Consider the following 22,413-nt stretch of genomic DNA (forward strand, 5'->3'; position numbering starts at 1 on the left):
AAGAGGAGGTGAACGAGGAAGAGGAGGAAGAGGAAGAGCAGGTGTGTGTAAGAGGAGGTGGATGAGGAAGAGGAGGATGAGGAAGAGCAGGTGTGTGTAAGAGGAGGTGGATGAGGAAGAGGAGGAAGAGGAAGAGCAGGTGTGTGTAAGAGGAGGTGAATGACAAAGAGGAGGACGAGGAAGAGCAGGTGTGTGTAAGAGGTGGTGAACGAGGAAGAGGAGGAAGAGGAAGAGCAGGTGTGTGTAAGAGGAGGTGAATGAGGAAGAGGAGGATGAGGAAGAGCAGGTGTGTGTAAGAGGAGGTGAACGAGGATGAGGAGGATGAGGATGAGGATGAGGAAGAGCAGGTGTGTGTAAGAGGAGGTGAATGAGGAAGAGGAAGAGGAGGATGAGGAAGAGCAGGTGTGTGTAAGAGGAGGTGAACGAGGAAGAGGAGGATGAGGAAGAGCAGGTGTGTGTAAGAGGAGGTGAACGAGGAAGAGGAGGATGAGGAAGAGCAGGTGTGTGTAAGAGGAGGTGAACGAGGAAGAGGAGGAAGAGGAAGAGCAGGTGTGTGTAAGAGGAGGTGAATGAGGAAGAGGAGGAAGAGGAAGAGCAGGTGTGTGTAAGAGGAGGTGAACGAGGAAGAGGAGGATGAGGAAGAGCAGGTGTGTGTAAGAGGAGGTGAACGAGGAAGAGGAGGAAGAGCAGGTGTGTGTAAGAGGAGGTGAACGAGGAAGAGGAGGATGAGGAAGAGCAGGTGTGTGTAAGAGAAGGTGAACGAGGAAGAGGAGGAAGAGGAGGATCAGGAAGTGCAGGTGTGTGTAAGAGGAGGTGAACGAGGAAGAGAAGGAAGAGGAAGAGCAGGTGTGTGTAAGAGGAGGTGAATGAGGAAGAGGAGGATGAGGAAGAGCAGGTGTGTGTAAGAGGAGGTGAACGAGGAAGAGGAGGATGAGGAAGAGCAGGTGTGTGTAAGAGGAGGTGAACGAGGAAGAGGAGGAAGAGGAGGAAGAGGAGGATGAGGAAGAGCAGGTGTGTGTAAGAGGAGGTGAACGAGGAAGAGGAGGAAGAGGAGGATGAGGAAGAGCAGGTGTGTGTAAGAGGAGGTGAACGAGGAAGAGGAGGAAGAGGAGGATGAGGAAGAGCTGGTGTGTGTAAGAGGAGGTGAATGAGGAAGAGGAGGAAGAGGAAGAGCAGGTGTGTGTAAGAGGAGGTGAACGAGGAAGAGGAGGATGAGGAAGAGCAGGTGTGTGTAAGAGGAGGTGAACGATGAAGAGGAGGAAGAGGAAGAGCAGGTGTGTGTAAGAGGAGGTGAATGAGGAAGAGGAGGATGAGGAAGAGCAGGTGTGTTTAATAGGAGGTGAACGAGGAAGAGGAGGATGAGGAAGAGCAGGTGTGTGTAAGAGGAGGTGAACGAGGAAGAGGAGGATGAGGAAGAGCAGGTGTGTGTAAGAGGAGGTGAACGAGGAAGAGGAGGAAGAGGAGGATCAGGAAGAGCAGGTGTGTGTAAGAGGAGGTGAACGAGGAAGAGGAGGAAGAGGAAGAGCAGGTGTGTGTAAGAGGAGGTGAATGAGGAAGAGAAGGATGAGGAAGAGCAGGTGTGTGTAAGAGGAGGTGAACGAGGAAGAGGAGGATGAGGAAGAGCAGGTGTGTGTAAGAGGAGGTGAACGAGGAAGAGGAGGAAGAGGAGGATGAGGAAGAGCAGGTGTGTGTAAGAGGAGGTGAACGAGGAAGAGGAGGAAGAGGAGGATGAGGAAGAGCAGGTGTGTGTAAGAGGAGGTGAACGAGGAAGAGGAGGAAGAGGAGGATGAGGAAGAGCTGGTGTGTGTAAGAGGAGGTGAATGAGGAAGAGGAGGAAGAGGAAGAGCAGGTGTGTGTAAGAGGAGGTGAACGAGGAAGAGGAGGATGAGGAAGAGCAGGTGTGTGTAAGAGGAGGTGAACGATGAAGAGGAGGAAGAGGAAGAGCAGGTGTGTGTAAGAGGAGGTGAATGAGGAAGAGGAGGATGAGGAAGAGCAGGTGTGTTTAAGAGGAGGTGAACGAGGAAGAGGAGGATGAGGAAGAGCAGGTGTGTGTAAGAGGAGGTGAACGAGGAAGAGGAGGATGAGGAAGAGCAGGTGTGTGTAAGAGGAGGTGAACGAGGAAGAGGAGGAAGAGGAGGATCAGGAAGAGCAGGTGTGTGTTAGAGGAGGTGAACGAGGAAGAGGAGGAAGAGGAGGATCAGGAAGAGCAGGTGTGTGTTAGAGGAGGTGAACGAGGAAGAGGAGGAAGAGGAAGTAATAATGTTCTAAATTCATATTAGTTCGGCTAGTAGTTTTATCTGTGCTCTTGAAGTTGGACTATAGAACTGTGAATATCCACTGTATCTCAGATATCGCTGTCGTCACAGATATCGCTGTCGTCACAGATATCGCTGTCGTCACAGATATCGCTGTCGTCACTGCCTGTGTGTGCGAAGAGCCGAAGACTGTTTCATGGCCGGAAGAAAATATTCATGTCTGGTAAATCGTCTTCAGTCTCCGGCGATTGGCAGATCTGGCAAACAGTCCGCTTTAGACTCTGTGTCCAACACTCCTCTCTCCTCTATCAGTGAACGCTTCTGGAACAAGAACACATGTGGGCGGGGCTTGATTGTGTCTGTGAGGAATTGATTGGATGGTTGGATGGTGGTGGTTTGCTATTGGCTGATCTCATGTGAGTGACAGGTTATAGCCCCGCCCTCGTCATCAGAGAAGAGACGGACTCATTCTTTACACTGCAAAACTTTAAAGATCTGATCAAACTCAAAGTAGTTTTGGTGTTCTAAATGAATGTATTTAGGAGGTATATTCAGCGATATTATGTATTATGTTTTGACCATAGACTGGTTTTGACTTGAATAATAATAAAAAAAGTATTTTATTTTTAATTTATTTATTATTGTTTAGGTTATACTCCCATATGAAAAAAGCCAGCATGGTTCATATACAGCAATGAGGAATGATGATTCTCCTGCGATGACAGTGTGAGTGAGATCGTGTATTTACAGTAATTATGAACTGGGCCTGATCAACAAATCATAACACATTATCCAAATGAACAAAGCTGAGTCAAATATGTTTCTGGAACAGTGATTAAAATGTTGAAAATCGTCTGGAATATGTGTGTGTGTGTGTGTGTGTGTGTGTGTGTGTGTGTGTGTGTGTGTGTGTGTGTGTGTGTGTGTGTGTGTGTGTGTGTGTGTGTGTGTGTGTGTGTGTGACGTGAACTCTGGTGGTGATTTGCATAAGAGTCACTTCGACGTTATGAAGGTTTTGTGTTTGTAGTAGGTTTAAGAATAAAACTGTTATATAAACTTAGTCCTGTGATAAAGTTTAGAGAAATTGTCACAAATGAAAATGAAATCCGGTGATGCAGGATTTAAAATGAGAACTATTGATATGTGAAATATGCAGCTGTGTCTTGTAATAAATAGTTTTGTAATTAAAATGTGTGGTTGTGTGTGTAGTTTAGATGCTGTGTTCATCTAAGGTTATGATTGAGGGTTACACTGATGATAAACTGTTTACACACGTCTGAGAGATATGCCGGACATTCATATCAAATTAGCATTATTATACTATATGTTTTTACATTATGAAAATCTATATGGCTTTAGTTGTATGGAGGACATATATGATTAAAAATACATTAATATTATACAACTGATGTGGTTTTTGCAGCATATATGTCCATATTCTGTTAATCACAAGTGTTTTAACAAACCTTTTCCATATGGGCTACTATTATTATTTATTTTATTTTCAGTGTAACTAATTGATTTTAATGTGAATTTAATGTTATTTTACTGAAATTTCCACTGGTCTGAGTCCATGACCCGTTTAGAAGAAGCCCGAGCCCTGCTAGGTGAAATATGTCATGAGTGTAAATATATCTCTCAATATCAGAGAGAGAGAGACCATATGTGGACGAGCGAGGCTTACGCAAATCTGCCTTATCCAGCATTACACACTCTAAGAAAGGATTTACTTTATAATTCTTGATTAGATAGAATGTCTCTGCTAAACGAAAGTAGAAAGAACACACACGACCTGGCCAGCAGCGCGCGCACACACATACACACACACACACACACACACACACACACACACACACACACACACACACACACACAACACAAACAACATTAGTGTGATCATCAGCGCTGACTCGGAGCGCGCGCACACTCTCTCTCTCTCTCTCTCTCTCTCTCTCTCTCTCTCTCTCTCTCTCTCTCTCTCTCTCTCTCTCTCTCTCTCACACACACACACACACACACACACACACACACACACACACACACACACGGCTCTTCCACCTTCAGCTGCTGGAGGGATGATGCACACACACGCGCGCGCGCGCTCTCGACGATCGTGAGAGTCTCCGCGGATCTTCAGTCTCTCTGGATCTGATGTTGATGCGCATCCATGACTTTATACGCGCTTCTGCTGTACTGGACTCTGGCACCAGCACTGCTGCCCACACAGGGTGAGTGAGTGAGTGTGTGTGTGTGTGTGTGTGTGTGTGTGTGTGTGTGTGTGTGTGTGTGTGTGTGTGTGTGTGTGTGAGAGAGAGAGACAGAGAGAGAGAGTGTGTGTGTGTGTGTGTGTGTGTGTGTGTGTGTGTGTGTGTGTGTGTGTGTGTGTGTGTGTGTGTATGTGTGTGTGTGTGTGTGTGTGTGTGTGTGTGAGAGAGAGAGAGAGAGAGAGAGTGTGTAAGTGTGTGTGTGAGAGAGAGAGAGAGAGTGTGTGTGTGTGTGTGTGTGTCAATGGTCACTTCACCCATGAAATAAAGCTTTCAAAAGAGAGTTTTCACTGCGATGAAACCTTCAGTGATTAGTTCTGAAGAGAAACATTTTATTAATCAGTGTTAAGAAATTGTTCCACTATAGAGTCGAGTCTCATCTATACAGTGCTTTAACAATATAGATGTTTCACAGCAGCTTTACAGTGATAATAGGAACAGTAACAGAGAGTGTTTAGGCTTTACAGCTCTAGAATAAAGTCACTGTCCAGATAAAGTTAGTTTTACACGACACCGTTCTAACAGAAAACAGAAACTTGTAATGTATTCTGGCCGTTCATACGCACAACAGCAGTGTTTGCTGGCTTTAGTGGAGTGGAAACATGTTAAAGGTTCTTTATGGAACCATCGATGCCAGTAATCAATCGGAGCAACACAAACATTTGCATGCCGTTTTTACAATAAAATTACATCAGTTACCGAGTCCCTAGTCCTGATTCCCTGCGTTTCGACACTTACTGTCATCAAGCCCAGAACTGGGACGTCTTGCCCCTTAAAGCATTTATGATGCTTATAAAAACTGTTAGCTATGACTCTCTGTAAGCTTTTGTTCCACAGCAAGTCTTTCTTGAAAAACTGATAATAAAATGAAGCATTAATTTCACATCAACAAGCATGTCTCGATAAAATCAGTGATCAAAAATGTACTGTTTTTTTTTCAAGTCAAAAATATTAACACCAACAAAACTCATTTTTATAGGTAGAGATATCTCTTTAAGGTGTACAGATTCATATATTATATATAAATCATACAATGTTTTCTGCAGTCAACTCTAATCATTTCTTTACACTGTCATTGTCTGCACTGTTTTTGGTAGCCCTTTATTTTACAGTCCTGTTCCTCATGTACATAATATATAGAAATTACAATAACTGTAATAACTACTAACCCTGAAGCTAATCTTCACCCAGTCCTTTATTGGGTATAAAACACTGGAAGTGCAAGTATTGTAATATAAAGTGCAACCCTATTTTTATACTGTGGAATTATTTCTTATTTGTATTGCTCTTATTGCGTATCGCCTCATCAAAGGTTCTTTGCCGAAGCTCAAAGGTTCCTTCAGGCACTTCATGCATAGAAACATCATGGGATCATGTCATGGATTAAGTTTCATTTAATTCATTTTGTTGGTAACACTTGAAAATACTGTTCCTTCATTAATGAATAACTACACAGGAACAAATGAGTAACGTACTATTAACACTCTAGTAACTACGATTAACTAACAAGAAACTCTGATTAACGAATTAGTAAGTAATAGCGCTCAGTTGAATGTGGTAGTTCACTATTAGCTAATCAGAAACTACTATTTTTCATACCTATATACAGGTTCATAATGAACATGAATAATGCATAATTTATAATAAAAGGTAATGGTAACCCACTAGTAATGACTCAAGTGTTACTTGTCACGGTGACACAACCATCTATCAGCCCATCGTCACCAGATCAGCACTCGTTCCCTCTCCCCGGACTACTGATTCAGCGCACCAGTAACTACTACCACTAAGCTCGAGAAGTGCGAGTTCCACCGCCCATCAGTCCAGTTCTTAGGGTATGTCATCGACCAACATGGCATCCAGATGGACCAGAGGAATGTGGAAACCATCCAGAACTGGCCCCAACCATGCAGTGTAAAGGAACTTCAATGTTTTCTCGGATTCGCTAACTTCTACCGAAGCTTCGTCCACAACTTCAGTCTGATCAGCTCACCTCACTGCTCAAGGGCCGGCCCAAGTCTCTGTCCTGGAACCCGTCTGCCATCGAGGCCATTAAATCCCTCAAGATAGCCTTCCAGTCCACTCCGACCCTTCGTTGTTGAGATGGATGCCTCTACCACTGGGGTCGGAGCGGTACTATCGCAGCGGCAGGGTGTTCCTCCACACCTCCATCCATGTGCCTTCTTCTCCAAAAAGCTATCCCGACATCGGCAATCGCGAGCTCCTTGCCATCAAGCTGGCACTGGAAGAATGGAGACACTGGCTGGAGGGAGCAAATCACCGGTTTGAGGTAATAACCGTTCATCAGAACCTTAAGTATCTACGTGAAGCCAATCACTTGAATCTCCGTCAAGCTAGATGGGCCCTCTCAAGCTACCCACCCCGAACTTGCTCAACCGGGAGGTCATGAGGGGCTTTGTTATGTTCCACCATCTCATGGACTTAGCGCACACGTCTCCGGGCTCTGGACACCCAGGTAGTCAACGTACCCTCTCGCTCTTACGTCATCGCTACTGGTGGCTGTCTATGAACCAGGACATCACCCGATTCATCAAGGCTTGCTCAGTTACCAACACGCCACGGAGACTCCCTGAAGGGAAGCTGGTTCCGCTCCCAATTCCTCATCATCCATGGTCTCACCTGGGGATAGACTTTATGACCAACCTGCCTCCATCCGACCACCATACTTCTGTGTTCGTCATTGTTGACCGTTTCTCGAAGGCTTGCAAGATGATCCCTCTGAAGGGCCTGCCTACTGCATTCAAGGCCACCGAGAAGCTCTTCCAGAATGTGTTCCGTCATTTTGGCCTGCCCGAGGACATTATATCAGACCGAGGCCCTCAATTCATCTCTCTAGAGAGTCTCTGTCTAACTCCTAGGAGTCTCTGTCAGACTCTCATCGGGGTATAGATCGAAAGATCCAAGAGATCGGGAGTGTGTCACTCCTCAAACCCTTTACTGAACCTTTGTCTTCTCCCCTCACAGGATCTGGTGGCGATGAGGTACCTCCTCCTCCTGAATTGGCTGACGAAGAGGTCATCTACCAGGTCCGAGTCATCGTCGATTCGCGGCGCCGGGATAACAAGCTTGATGTACTAGATCCTTCTCACCCAATTCCATTCAGGACACCCGAACCATTCCAGCACCCAGAGGCAGAGGTAGACCCTGTCGTCACACATTCCGGACGTCAGGAGTCGCCCGTGGAGGAGGGGGTACTGTCACGGTGACACAACCAACTCAGCCCATCGTCACCAGATCAGCACGCTCCGCCCACTCGTTCACTCTCCCCGGACTACTGATTCAGCACACCGGTACCTCCTCATCAACCTGCACTATATATACCACACACAACCTGCACACCATCGCCTGGTCTCGTCTAACCACGTATAGACTCATCTCTTGCTACAACTCCCGTTACCAGTCTGAGACTGACCTGCCTAACTACCCGTCTTCAGATGCCCATCCTCTGTCTTCAGTCCTCTGTCTTGAGTCTTCTGTCTTCAGTCTTCTGTCTTCAGTCTTCAAGTCTTCTGTCTTCTGTCTTCTGTCTTCAGTCTTCTGTCTTCTGTCTTCAGTCTTCTGTCTTCAGTCCTCTGTCTTCTGTCTTCAGTCTTCTGTCTTCAGTCCTCTGTCTTCAGTCTTCAGTCTTCTGTCTTCAGTCCTCTGTCTTCAGTCTTCTGTCTTCTGTCTTCTGTCTTCAGTCTTCTGTCTTCAGTCTTCTGTCTTCAGTCTTCTGTCTTCTGTCTTCAGTCTTCAAGTCTTCTGTCTTCTGTCTTCTGTCTTCAGTCTTCTGTCTTCAGTCTTCTGTCTTCAGTCCTCTGTCCTCTGTCCTCTGTCTTCTGTCTTCAGTCCTCTGTCTTCAGTCTTCTGTCTTCAGTCCTCTGTCTTCAGTCTTCAGTCTTCTGTCTTCTGTCTTCAGTCTTCAGTCTTCTGTCTTCTGTCTTCAGTCTTCTGTCTTCTGTCTTCAGTCTCCTGTCTTCTTCAATCTTCTGTCTTCAGTCTTCTGTCTTCAGTACTCTGTCTTCAGTCTTCAGTCTTCTGTCTTCATTCCTCTGTATTCAGTCTTCTGTCTTCTGTCTTCTGTCTTCTGTCTTCAGTCTTCTGTCTTCTGTCTTCAGTCTTCAGTCCTCTGTCTTCAGTCTTCAGTCTTCTGTCTTCAGTCTTCTGTCTTCAGTCTTCAGTCTTCTGTCTTCTGTCTTCAGTCTTCTGTCTTCAGTCTTCAGTCTTCTGTCTTCTTCAGTCTTCTGTCTTCTGTCTTCAGTACTCTGTCTTCAGTCTTCAGTCTTCTGTCTTCTGTCTTCAGTCTTTAGTCTTCTGTCTTCAGTCCTCTGTCTTCAGTCTTCTGTCTTCTGTCTTCAGTCTTCTGTCTTCTGTCTTCAGTCTTCTGTCTTCGGTCTTCGGTCTTCAGTCTTCAGTCTTCAGTCTTCTGTCTTCAGTCTTCAGTCTTCTGTCTTCTGTCTTCAGTCTTCAGTCTTCTGTCTTCTGTCTTCAGTCTTCTGTCTTCTGTCTTCAGTCTTCTGTCTTCAGTCTTCGGTCTTCTGTCTTCAGTCCTCTGTCTTCAATCTTCAGTCTTCTGTCTTCAGTCTTCTGTCTTCTTCTGTCTTCTGTCTTCAGTCTTCAGTCTTCTGTCTTCTGTCTTCTGTCTTCAGTCTTCTGTCTTCTTCAGTCTTCTGTCTTCTGTCTTCTGTCTTCAGTCTTCTGTCTTCAGTCTTCAGTCTTCTGTCTTCAGTCTTCAGTCTTCAGTCTTCTGTCTTCTGTCTTCTGTCTTCAGTCTTCTGTCTTCTGTCTTCAGTCTTCTGTCTTCAGTCTTCAGTCTTCTGTCTTCAGTCCTCTGTCTTCAATCTTCAGTCTTCTGTCTTCAGTCTTCTGTCTTCTTCTGTCTTCAGTCTTCAGTCTTCTGTCTTCTGTCTTCTGTCTTCAGTCTTCTGTCTTCTTCAGTCTTCTGTCTTCTGTCTTCTGTCTTCTGTCTTCAGTCTTCTGTCTTCAGTCTTCTGTCTTCTGTCTTCAGTCTTCTGTCTTCAGTCTTCAGTCTTCTGTCTTCAGTCCTCTGTCTTCAATCTTCAGTCTTCTGTCTTCAGTCTTCTGTCTTCTTCTGTCTTCTGTCTTCTGTCTTCAGTCTTCAGTCTTCAGTCTTCTGTCTTCTGTCTTCAGTCTTCTGTCTTCTTCAGTCTTCTGTCTTCAGTCTTCTGTCTTCAGTCTTCAGTCTTCTGTCTTCAGTCTTCTGTCTTCAGTCCTCTGTCTTCAGTCTTCAGTCTTCTGTCTTCTGTCTTCTGTCTTCAGTCTTCTGTCTTCAGTCTTCAGTCTTCTGTCTTCTGTCTTCAGTCTTCTGTCTTCAGTCCTCTGTCTTCAGTCTTCTGTCTTCTGTCTTCAGTCTTCTGTCTTCAGTCCTCTGTCTTCTGTCTTCTGTCTTCAGTCTTCAGTCTTCTGTCTTCAGTCCTCTGTCTTCAGTCTTCAGTCTTCTGTCTTCAGTCTTCTGTCTTCAGTCTTCAGTCTTCTGTCTTCAGTCTTCAGTCTTCAGTCTTCTGTCTTCAGTCTTCAGTCTTCAGTCTTCTGTCTTCAGTCTCCAGTCTTCAGTCTTCTGTCTTCTGTCTTCAGTCTTCAGTCTTCTGTCTTCTGTCTTCAGTCTTCTGTCTACTTCAGTCTTCTGTCTTCAGTCTTCTGTCTTCAGTCCTCTGTCTTCAGTCTTCTGTCTTCAGTCTTCAGTCTTCTGTCTTCAGTCTTCTGTCTTCTGTCTTCAGTCTTCAGTCTTCTGTCTTCAGTCTCCAGTCTTCAGTCTTCTGTCTTCTGTCTTTAGTCTCCAGTCTTCTGTCTTCAGTCTTCAGTCTTCTGTCTTCAGTCTTCTGTCTTCTGTCTTCTGTCTTCAGTCTTCTTCAGTCTTCAGTCTTCTGTCTTCTTCAGTCTTCTGTCTTCTGTCTTCAGTCTTCTGTCTTCAGTCTTCAGTCTTCAGTCGTCAGTCGTCAGTCTTCAGTCTTCTGTCTTCTGTCTTCAGTCTTCTGTCTTCAGTCCTCTGTCTTCAGTCTTCTGTCTTCAGTCGTCTGATCCCGAGCCGTTGTGTGTGTTCAGCCTGCCCCATCCTTCAACCACCTGCACCTGTGATCATCATATTCCACCCAGCTTAGTCACAGTGCAACTGCTTGAACTTCACATTCACCCTTCCATCGGCCAGTGTTTGTTCCCTGCATCCTGTTAATAAACTTTGTTCATACATGATAACTACCTAATATTGACTGAAGTCATTGTAAGCTTTTGAGATTTTTGTAAGATTTTGAATAGTAATTCCATCCGATGGATTTGGTAACACTTTAGTCAATACCAGTGTGTTCCCCTGATCTTCACTTTAGATACTGATCCAAATAACTAGTACTCCCTTTAGAAAGATGTAGTAACACTTGATTCATTACTAATGGGTTACCGTTACCTTATATTAATATTAATTATGAACCTGTGTATAGTAGTTCTACCAGAAAGACTAGGGAGAATAAATACTGTGACAATTATACATTTATTAACAGCCCAGCAAGCAATAAAGTTCTTTGGCGTAGGCCCCGTCTGTAGCTCACAATCTGAGGGTCCGGACTCTGCATATCCTGCCTGAAGACAAAGGCAGGGGCGTAGCCGACCCCCTGTGAGGTATAGGAAGGGACCATCCTGGAGGTGGTGGTGGGGAGAATGGAGGGAGGGATCCATCTTGGAGGTGGTGGGGGGGATGGAGGTGAATAAAAGCGTCAGCATCTGCAAACTCAAACGTGTGTAAGTACCAATTTTTTATACCACGAGTATTAGAATGTGATTGGATAGATGAGAAGGTAAAGTAACGTAACAATTGAGTCTTCCTGGCAGAACTTATGCTAAAGCTTTCATTTCTCAGTGAGGTATGAAAAAGAGTAGTTATTGATTAGCTAATAGTGAACTACCACATTCAACTGAGCGCTATTACTCACTAATTCGTTAATCAGAGTTTCTTGATAGTTAATAGTAGTTACTAGAATGTTAATAGTGTGTTACTCATTTGTTCCTGTGTAGTTATTCATTAATGAAGGAACAGTATTTTCAAGTGTTCCCATTTTGGTTAATTTTATTAATTAAACAGCTCATAAACATTTACCACTAGAAAAAAATTAAGGTATTCTGCAGTCATTTAAGACATCTCTCCTTATAGAACCTTTTTGGTTGAGTCTAGAACCCTAGAGTTCTATATAGAACCCCACTGATCCTTGTGTGAACTGTATTGTGTATAATTGTTTATTCTTATTATTTTCACGTTAACACTTTACAATAAGGTTTATTAGTGAACATTAGTTAATTTTATTAACTATGAACTAACAATGATCAATACATTTGTTACAGTATTTATTAATATTTGTTAATATTAGTTAATAAAAATACAGCTATTCATTGTTTGTTCATGTTAGTTCACAGTGCATTAACTAATGTTAACAAACACAACCTTTGATTTTAATAACGTATTAGTAAATGTTGAAATTAATATTAACTAAGATTAATAAATGCTGAAGAACTATTGCTCATTATTAGTTCATGTTAACTAATGAACCTTATTGTAAAGTGTTACCATTTTCACGATTTATTGTGGCTTGTTGCCTATTCTCTCAGAATGTGAGTGTTTGTTATGGAGAGGGATGGACTGTGAGTTTGCGGTGACCTTGAGTGTTGTGTTCTCAGTGTGTCTGTGTTTGTGTGTCGGTGTTGTGTTCTCAGTGTGTCGGTGATTGTGTGTCGGTTTTGTGTTCTCAGTGTGTCGCTGTTTGTGTGTCTGTGTTGTGTTCTCAGTGTGTCGCTGTTTGTGTGTCTGTGTTGTGTTCTCAGTGTGTCTGTGTTGTGTTCTCAGTGTGTCTGTGTTGTGTTCTCAGTGTGTCGGTGTTGGGTTCTCAGTGTGTCTGTGTTGTGTTCTCAGTGTGTCTGTGTTGTGTTCTCAGTGTGTCGGTGCTGTGTTCTCAGTGTGTCGGTGTTGTGTTCTCAGTGTGTCTGTGTTGTGTTCTCAGTGTGTCTGTGTTGTGTTCTCAGTGTTTCGGTGTTGTGTTCTCAGTGTGTCGGTGTTGTGTTCTCAGTGTGTCTGTGCTGTGTTCTCAGTGTGTCTGTGTTGTGTTCTCAGTGTGTCGGTGCTGTGTTCTCAGTGTGTCGGTGTTGTGTTCTCAGTGTGTCTGTGCTGTGTTCTCAGTGTGTCTGTGTTGTGTTCTCAGTGTGTCTGTGCTGTGTTCTCAGTGTGTCGGTGTTGTGTTCTCAGTGTGGTGTTCTCAGTGTGTCGGTGTTGTGTTCTCAGTGTGTCTGTGCTGTGTTCTCAGTGTGTCTGTGTTGTGTTCTCAGTGTGTCGGTGCTGTGTTCTCAGTGTGTCGGTGTTGTGTTCTCAGTGTGTCTGTGCTGTGTTCTCAGTGTGTCTGTGCTGTGTTCTCAGTGTGTCGGTGTTGTGTTCTCAGTGTGTCTGTGTTGTGTTCTCAGTGTGTCTGTGCTGTGTTCTCAGTGTGTCGGTGTTGTGTTCTCAGTGTGTCTGTGTTGGGTTCTCAGTGTGTCTGTGTTGTGTTCTCAGTGTGTCTGTGTTGTGTTCTCAGTGTGTCGGTGCTGTGTTCTCAGTGTGTCGGTGTTGTGTTCTCAGTGTGTCTGTGTTGTGTTCTCAGTGTGTCTGTGTTGTGTTCTCAGTGTTTCGGTGTTGTGTTCTCAGTGTGTCGGTGTTGTGTTCTCAGTGTGGTGTTCTCAGTGTGTCGGTGTTGTGTTCTCAGTGTGTCTGTGTTGTGTTCTCAGTGTGTCTGTGCTGTGTTCTCAGTGTGTCTGTGTTGTGTTCTCAGTGTGTCGGTGTTGTGTTCTCAGTGTGTCGGTGTTGTGTTCTCAGTGTGGTGTTCTCAGTGTGTCGGTGTTGTGTTCTCAGTGTGGTGTTCTCAGTGTGTCGGTGTTGTGTTCTCAGTGTGGTGTTCTCAGTGTGTCGGTGTTGTGTTCTCAGTGTTGTGTTCTCAGTGTGTCGGTGTTGTGTTCTCAGTGTGGTGTTCTCAGTGTGTCGGTGTTGTGTTCTCAGTGTGTCTGTGTTGGGTTCTCAGTGTGTCTGTGTTGTGTTCTCAGTGTGTCTGTGTTGTGTTCTCAGTGTGTCGGTGTTGTGTTCTCAGTGTGTCGGTGTTGTGTTCTCAGTGTGTCTGTGTTGTGTTCTCAGTGTGTCTGTGTTGTGTTCTCAGTGTTTCGGTGTTGTGTTCTCAGTGTGTCGGTGTTGTGTTCTCAGTGTGTCGGTGTTGTGTTCTCAGTGTGTCGGTGTTGTGTTCTCAGTGTGTCGGTGTTGTGTTCTCAGTGTGTCGGTGTTGTGTTCTCAGTGTGTCTGTGCTGTGTTCTCAGTGTGTCGGTGTTGTGTTCTCAGTGTGTCTGTGCTGTGTTCTCAGTGTGTCGGTGTTGTGTTCTCAGTGTGTCTGTGCTGTGTTCTCAGTGTGTCGGTGTTGTGTTCTCAGTGTGTCTGTTTGTGTTCTCAGTGTGTCAGTGCTGTGTTCTCAGTGTGTCGGTGTTGTGTTCTCAGTGTGTCTGTGCTGTGTTCTCAGTGTGTCGGTGTTGTGTTTTCAGTGTGTCTGTGCTGTGTTCTCAGTGTGTCGGTGTTGTGTTCTCAGTGTGGTGTTCTCAGTGTGTCGGTGTTGTGTTCTCAGTGTGTCTGTGTTGTGTTCTCAGTGTGTCTGTGCTGTGTTCTCAGTGTGTCGGTGTTGTGTTCTCAGTGTGACTGTGCTGTGTTCTCAGTGTGTCGGTGTTGTGTTCTCAGTGTGTCTGTTTGTGTTCTCAGTGTGTCTGTGCTGTGTTCTCAGTGTGTCGGTGTTGTGTTCTCAGTGTGTCTGTGCTGTGTTCTCAGTGTGTCGGTGTTGTGTTCTCAGTGTGGTGTTCTCAGTGTGTCGGTGTTGTGTTCTCAGTGTGTCTGTGTTGTGTTCTCAGTGTGTCGGTGTTGTGTTCTCAGTGTGGTGTTCTCAGTGTGTCGGTGTTGTGTTCTCAGTGTGTCTGTGTTGTGTTCTCAGTGTGTCTGTGCTGTGTTCTCAGTGTGTCGGTGTTGTGTTCTCAGTGTGTCTGTGCTGTGTTCTCAGTGTGTCTGTGTTGTGTTCTCAGTGTGGTGTTCTCAGTGTGTCGGTGTTGTGTTCTCAGTGTGTCTGTGTTGTGTTCTCAGTGTGTCTGTGCTGTGTTCTCAGTGTGTCGGTGTTGTGTTCTCAGTGTGTCTGTGCTGTGTTCTCAGTGTGTCGGTGTTGTGTTCTCAGTGTGGTGTTCTCAGTGTGTCGGTGTTGTGTTCTCAGTGTGTCTGTTTGTGTTCTCAGTGTGTCTGTGCTGTGTTCTCAGTGTGTCGGTGTTGTGTTCTCAGTGTGTCTGTGCTGTGTTCTCAGTGTGTCGGTGTTGTGTTCTCAGTGTGGTGTTCTCAGTGTGTCGGTGTTGTGTTCTCAGTGTGTCTGTGCTGTGTTCTCAGTGTGTCTGTGCTGTGTTCTCAGTGTGTCGGTGTTGTGTTCTCAGTGTGACTGTGCTGTGTTCTCAGTGTGTCTGTGCTGTGTTCTCAGTGTGTCGGTGTTGTGTTCTCAGTGTGACTGTGCTGTGTTCTCAGTGTGTCGGTGTTGTGTTCTCAGTGTGTCGGTGTTGTGTTCTCAGTGTGTCGGTGTTGTGTTCTCAGTGTGTCTGTTTGTGTTCTCAGTGTGTCTGTGCTGTGTTCTCAGTGTGTCGGTGTTGTGTTCTCAGTGTGTCTGTGCTGTGTTCTCAGTGTGTCGGTGTTGTGTTCTCAGTGTGGTGTTCTCAGTGTGTCGGTGTTGTGTTCTCTGTGTGTCTGTGTTGTGTTCTCAGTGTGTCTGTGCTGTGTTCTCAGTGTGTCTGTGTTGTGTTCTCAGTGTGTCTGTGTTGTGTTCTCAGTGTGTCTGTGTTGTGTTCTCAGTGTGTCTGTGTTGTGTTCTCAGTGTGTCTGTGTTGTGTTCTCAGTGTGTCTGTGCTGTGTTCTCAGTGGACGGCCTGCAGTGTTACGGGTGTAACGTTTTGCACGGGCAGAAGTATGTGGACGTGGGCTGTGGGCGTCCCGAGGTCATCACGTGCACACACTCGCACAAGGGCTTCAAGCACCGCTTCTGCATCAAGACCGAGAGCAGTGAGTCAATGCCCAAACTCAGGAACACACACTGACCCACATATGCAAAGATTACAGCGCTTAATCTTCTGCTGTTCTCTGCACATTCACACACTCAGCAGGAAATGACCTCAGCAATATCTCACATCTGTGTGGTGTATCGACACGCAAACATATTGGAAAATATCGCTCAGAAATTGCTAGCACATTTCTCCAATAATGACAACGGTGAATTAAATGTGAAATTTTGAAGTAGAAAGACCAAAGTAGTATTATGTACAACAAACTCCAATAATTTTTTTTTAATTTAACTTTCAAAAGTTATTTTTACAGTGACCAGCCCAAAATAGAGACCTCACTCTCACTGTTAAACATTACTTTAGAACACTAAAGTTAATTTACTGTGTTTCTTCAATCGATTTGTCCAATGTATTTGAGTTTTCTCAACTTTTGTGACGCAAGCAAAACTCCAAAAAGCCCATGAAAAAAGAAATTATTTTTGCGTAGTAAATGTTTCACTTGTTTCAGAACGTTCAGAGAAAGTAACATTCTCATAATGTTTGAAAAATGTTAAAATGTAATGTTCCATTAACGTTCATATAACCAAGAAAAAACGCTTTTAAAAACGGGATGTTTTAAACGTTTAGAGAACATTCAGAAAAAAAGTTTGTTGCATTCCTTTGTAAATCCCAAATCAGCCTCGACCAGTCGAACAATACAAGCATAGACATAAAACTGCTCTGTTAATTCTTTCAAATGAATATAAGATTGCATAAATAATTCTTAAACTGACCAAAGTATTTAAAGGGAGAAGGTTACATTAACAACATACTTTTTAACATTAAATTTTGATGATAATGCCACTATTGTTAAAAGAGAATTGTTGGTTTTAATGCAATTACATCAGAAGTAGGGCCTAACTAATTAAATTACACAAATAATCCCTTTACTTTTTCAAGGGAAAAGTAACTACAGCGATGTGACGATGTGTGGAGTGATTTTATATCCGTGTGCTGCCAGAATCACATGCGTCCTTAATGGAGACGTCAGCGAAACGTCCTCAGAACTTATATCTGTCAGCTGGGACTGTGTGTGGACTGTATATTGGCCAAACGGTCACTATTCTACCGGCTGAAACACCTGTAAATGCAGCTGGTGATCATGTGTGAAGCTGGGGATCATGTGTTCCTTCAAATATGAGTCGATTCACAGAGAATCCAGGATTTTTCAGAAACACATCAGTCTCCGTCTATTAACATTAGACTGGTCAGTCCTGAAGCGCGCTGACGTCCACGTCAATCTCCTGTCTGAAGCGAAGGGCTGACGCAGCGTTGGCTCAGGGGAAGTGAGAGCTGGAGGAGTGCTGATGAACACACACCGGTGTTTCTTTAATCCCAGCGTTTACTCCACTGAAGCGTTGCGTAACACCTTTACAGTCCTTCTCACTGTACAAATGATGTATGACCAATCATTCACAGCAACTCCAAAATACTGAACCCGTTTCAGCTTCATTTCATACGATTAAACAGACAAGAATTTTTAAAAATGACTTGCAGCCATTTGATTATACTTAATTTAAGGCACGAACTGAACTTACGTTTTTAAATTGAATTATGATGATTTTTTACAGTGATGTTATCAGCTGCTAAACAAGGACAGTATAGTGCACTAAAACTAAAAATAGCATGAAAACAGCTAAAACTTAGCAAGTCTAAATTAACCAGAACATCTGACTAACCGGTCCGTTGACAGTTGTAGCAAACACACACGTGTAATGTCTAAAAATATCTCAAATATCTTTTAAAGACCTGATGCAGTGGCGCTCCAACTAATTATGTCCGTACCACACTGGATTAGCAGCCCGAGTTAAAGACGAGTCCAGTTTCCTTTAAGAGCATTTAGCAAAAACTCCAAGAGCGATGACATCAGTAACACCATCAGTAACAACATTAGTAACACCATCAGTAACAACATCAGTAACAACATTAGTAACACCATCAGTAACATCAGTAGTAAAATAAGTAACATTATCAGTAACATCATCAGTAACATTATCAGTAACATGCAGAAACATAAGTAACACCATTAGTAACACCATTAGTAACACCATTAGTAACACCATTAGTAACACCTTCTGTAACACAAGTAACAACATTAGTAACACCATCAGTAACAACATTAGTAACAACATCAGTAACACCATCAGTAACACCATCGTAAAATAAGTAACATAATCAGTAACATTACCAGTAACATGCAGAAACATAAGTAACACCATCAGTAACACCTTCTGTAACAACATTAGTAACACCATCAGTAACACCATCAGTAAAATAAGTAACATAATCAGTAACATTACCAGTAACATGCAGAAACACAAGTAACACCATCAGTAACACCATCAGTAAAATAAGTAACATAATCAGTAACATTACCAGTAACATGCAGAAACACAAGTAACACCATCAGTAACACCTTCTGTAACAACATTAGTAACACCATCAGTAACACCATCGTAAAATAAGTAACATAATCAGTAACATTACCAGTAACATGCAGAAACACAAGTAACACCATCAGTAACACCTTCTGTAACAACATTAGTAACACCATCAGTAACACCATCAGTAAAATAAGTAACATAATCAGTAACATTACCAGTAACATGCAGAAACACAAGTAACACCATCAGTAACACCTTCTGTAACAACATTAGTAACACCATCAGTAACACCATCGTAAAATAAGTAACATCATCAGTAACATTACCAGTAACATGCAGAAACACAAGTAACACCATCAGTAACACCTTCTGTAACAACATTAGTAACACCATCAGTAACACCATCGTAAAATAAGTAACATAATCAGTAACATTACCAGTAACATGCAGAAACACAAGTAACACCATCAGTAACACCTTCTGTAACAACATTAGTAACACCATCAGTAACACCATCGTAAAATAAGTAACATCATCAGTAACATTACCAGTAACATGCAGAAACACAAGTAACACCATCAGTAACCTTCTGTAACAACATTAGTAACACCATCAGTAACACCATCAGTAAAATAAGTAACATCATCAGTAACATTACCAGTAACATGCAGAAACATTAGTAACACCTTCTGTAACAACATTAGTAACACCATCAGTAACACCATCAGTAAAATAAGTAACATAATCAGTAACATTACCAGTAACATGCAGAAACACAAGTAACACCATCAGTAACACCTTCTGTAACAACATTAGTAACACCATCAGTAACACCATCAGTAAAATAAGTAACATCATCAGTAACATTACCAGTAACATGCAGAAACACAAGTAACACCATCAGTAACACCTTCTGTAACAACATTAGTAACACCATCAGTAACACCATCGTAAAATAAGTAACATAATCAGTAACATTACCAGTAACATGCAGAAACACAAGTAACACCATCAGTAACACCTTCTGTAACAACATTAGTAACACCATCAGTAACACCATCGTAAAATAAGTAACATCATCAGTAACATTACCAGTAACATGCAGAAACACAAGTAACACCATCAGTATCCTTCTGTAACAACATTAGTAACACCATCAGTAAAATAAGTAACATCATCAGTAACATTACCAGTAACATGCAGAAACATTAGTAACACCTTCTGTAACAACATTAGTAACACCATCAGTAACACCATCAGTAAAATAAGTAACATAATCAGTAACATTACCAGTAACATGCAGAAACACAAGTAACACCATCAGTAACACCTTCTGTAACAACATTAGTAACACCATCAGTAACACCATCAGTAAAATAAGTAACATAATCAGTAACATTACCAGTAACATGCAGAAACACAAGTAACACCATCAGTAACACCTTCTGTAACAACATTAGTAACACCATCAGTAACACCATCAGTAAAATAAGTAACATCATCAGTAACATTACCAGTAACATGCAGAAACATTAGTAACACCATTAGTAACACCATCAGTAACAACATTAACATTCCATTTTATCATTCTTCAAACGTCACTTTTGAATGTTCTCTGAACTTTCTGAAACATTTAAAAGACGTCAGTTGAACGCCCAACTAAGATGTTCTAAATTACTGGAGAAACGTTTGTTCATAACTTTGAGATAACCTTGCTAGAACATTAGCTTAAGTTCTGAGTATCTTCCCTATTCGCTGGGGTTTCATGTATTGCAATAAACAGATTTGAATCCTATCAGGAGAGACATTTGTATGTACAGTGACTTCAGTGGCCGCATGATGGTCACGGTGACACACGAGTCCCTGAGCCACGTTATTAATGAGTTTAATTATCAGCCTTGAGACACACACTCCAGTGACACAGTGAAGATCAGAAGTGAGTGACAGCTGTTTTCTGTGACTGACAGCTCTCTCTCTCTCTCTCTCTCTCTCTCTCTCTCTCTCTCCCTCTCTCTCTCTCTCTCTCTCCCTCTCCTTCTCCCCCCCTCTGTCTCTCTCTCTATACCTCCCGCTCACTATCTGTCCTCCTCTCTACCCCCCTCTCTCTCTCTCTCTCTCTCTCTCTCTCCTTCTCCCTCCCCCTCTCTCTCTCTCTCTCTCTCTCTCTCTCTCTCTATACCTCCTCCTCGCTATCTGTCCTTCTCTATATCCCCCCTCTCTACCCCCCTCTCTCCCCCCCTTCTCCCCCTTCTTCTCCCCCCTCTTCTCCCCCCCCCTCTTCTCCCCCCCCCTTCTCCCCCTCCCCCTCCCTCTTCTCCCCCTCCCCCTCTTCTCCCCCTCTTCTCCCCCCCTCCCCCTCTTCTCCCCCCCCCCTCCCTCCCTCTCTGCAGCGGCGCTGGGAATCGTCCTCACCAGTGGATGCGCCACCTCTCGCCACTGTCAGCAGCAGGAACTGCCCGGCGTGAGCATCCACTGCTGCGACTCGGACCTGTGCAACAGCGCCACCCTCTGGCGGCCACACACACACACACACACACTGCAGCTGCTGCTCGCCACGCTCCTGTGGATCTGCTTATGATTCCTCTGCTCATGAACTCTATCAGCGAGAGACTGCACAAGATAAACAACACTTACACACGGAGTTACACTACTACTACAGTAATGATCTCATCGGCAGTGTTGGGTAAAGTTATGTAATGCATTACAATATTGCGTTACTCCCTTAAAAAGTAACTAATTGCGTTACTTAGTTACTTTTTCAGAAAAGTAATATGTTACGTTACTTTTGCGTTACGTTTTATTCACCTGGCTTGGGCTTGTTTTTTTTTTATAACAAAAAAGTTATATTTTTGGGCAAATGTAAAGACCCTTTCACAGCAAAAGTGAAATAATAAGCCTCAGACTGAAGGAAATGCATATTTACTCCTGTACAGTAGAGGGCGCCACTCAAACAAACCTTTCTGCTGCTATTTTACCGATAAAAATTTTAAAATTAATTTTTGCTTATGGTTTAACTGAATCATCAAAGGTCAGAAGCAAGTACATTGGTCAATAAAGTGAGATTAAATGCATAAAAATGTATGTTTTAATTACCATATTTAATTATTGGAGATTTGCATAGTTTTCTGATTCTGCATTTCACTGTTTTTATTCATTTTGAGGAATATTGAATCTTTTCTTTGTGCAAGTGAGATGAGTAAATGCTCACATTTAGTCTACAACTACAACTAGTTTACACACACACACACACACACACACACACACACACACACACACACACACACACACCTCTGCATTTCGATTTGTCTCAACATAAGGACAGGACAGCTGTCAGTCAATAAATGGGAAAACAAAGTAACTTATTTGAAAATTTGATATTTTGTTTCATATTAATTTGTCCGGCAAAGTAATGCGTTACTTTTACTAGTTACTTGAAAAAGTAATCTGATTACATAACTCAAGTTACTTGTAATGCGTTACCCCAACACTGCTCATCGGCCTCTCTCTTTATACTCATTCCTTCTGATTGCTCCTGTAGTCTGTGTAGCGCTGTATTTTACAGTCATGTTCTGCATGCCATGTACATCTACAGTTTTTGCAATAACTGTAATAACTAGGTACTAAACTGAACCTAACCGACTGCTTTCAATGGAGTACACATGGATGCTCAGCCTGAAATCAGTCACCATGAAATCAAAATTGACAACTCTTGTTTTTTTTATGGAATGTTGCAGTGTTTATTATAACTGATTCATCGGTGCACATCATTATTGTGTTAATAATCTTGAATCAGAATCAGTTCCTCTTGCAGCATCTCTTCTCTTCTCTGATGACGAGGGCGGGGCTATAACCTGTCACTCACATGAGATCAGCCAATAGCAAACCACACCATAATCAATCAAGCCCCGCCCACATTTGTTCTTGTTCCAGAAGCGTTTCACTCGGATATAAGACACTATAGAGAAGAAACTTACCTTTCATGCCGACTTTAACAGTCATGTGATCAAGCAGTCATCTTTAAAAACATTTCTGCCGTTCTAAAACAGCATGGCTCATTTGCCACATGATGTACACATTTCGAGGAAGTAAGGACACATGTTTGAGACCCCAGTTATATTACAAATAAGTTTGAATTTTAACACCTACAATCACACCTGAACACCTCGCTGAACGCTCTTCAGCTCCTGGTGATCTTACCGTTGATAACATTAAAGCTGAGAAAATAAAGGGATAAGCATTCATCTTACATTATTTATATGATTAATTATATTGTTGTTCATGTAGTCAACTGTTAGACTTTGCACTGATAATTCCCACCACAAAGAAAAATTAATAAAAACTGTAAATGTAGCAGATGTTTTGCTTTCAAATCTTTTCTATAAGTGTGCA

The 22,413-nt window shown here is 43.0% G+C and overlaps 1 protein-coding gene across 1 annotated transcript; it reads left to right on the forward strand.

The window, feature by feature from the left end:
• Positions 1-4,119: 4,119 nt before the first annotated feature.
• On the forward strand, positions 4,120-21,094 carry LOC308690995 (uncharacterized protein). The gene is made up of 3 exons (XM_081365812.1): positions 4,120-4,483; positions 15,462-15,602; positions 20,415-21,094. The coding sequence occupies exons 1-3, from the start codon at positions 4,423-4,425 to the stop codon at positions 20,600-20,602; spliced, it is 390 nt and encodes a 129-aa protein (XP_081221938.1). The 5' UTR covers positions 4,120-4,422; the 3' UTR covers positions 20,603-21,094.
• Positions 21,095-22,413: the final 1,319 nt, after the last annotated feature.

Source organism: Scardinius erythrophthalmus, assembly GCF_964197995.2.
Source record: "Scardinius erythrophthalmus genome assembly, chromosome: 5".
In the NCBI taxonomy this organism is placed as follows: domain Eukaryota; kingdom Metazoa; phylum Chordata; class Actinopteri; order Cypriniformes; family Leuciscidae; genus Scardinius; species Scardinius erythrophthalmus.

Excerpts from the sequence above, each read along its gene's own strand:
- LOC308690995 (XM_081365812.1), top strand. The coding sequence starts at position 4,423 with ATGACTTTATACGCGCTTCTGCTGTACTGGACTCTGGCACCAGCACTG. Across the intron at positions 4,484-15,461 it reads AGCACTGCTGCCCACACAGG|TGGACGGCCTGCAGTGTTAC; the intron begins GTGAGTGAGTGA and ends CTGTGTTCTCAG. Across the intron at positions 15,603-20,414 it reads CTGCATCAAGACCGAGAGCA|CGGCGCTGGGAATCGTCCTC; the intron begins GTGAGTCAATGC and ends CCCTCTCTGCAG.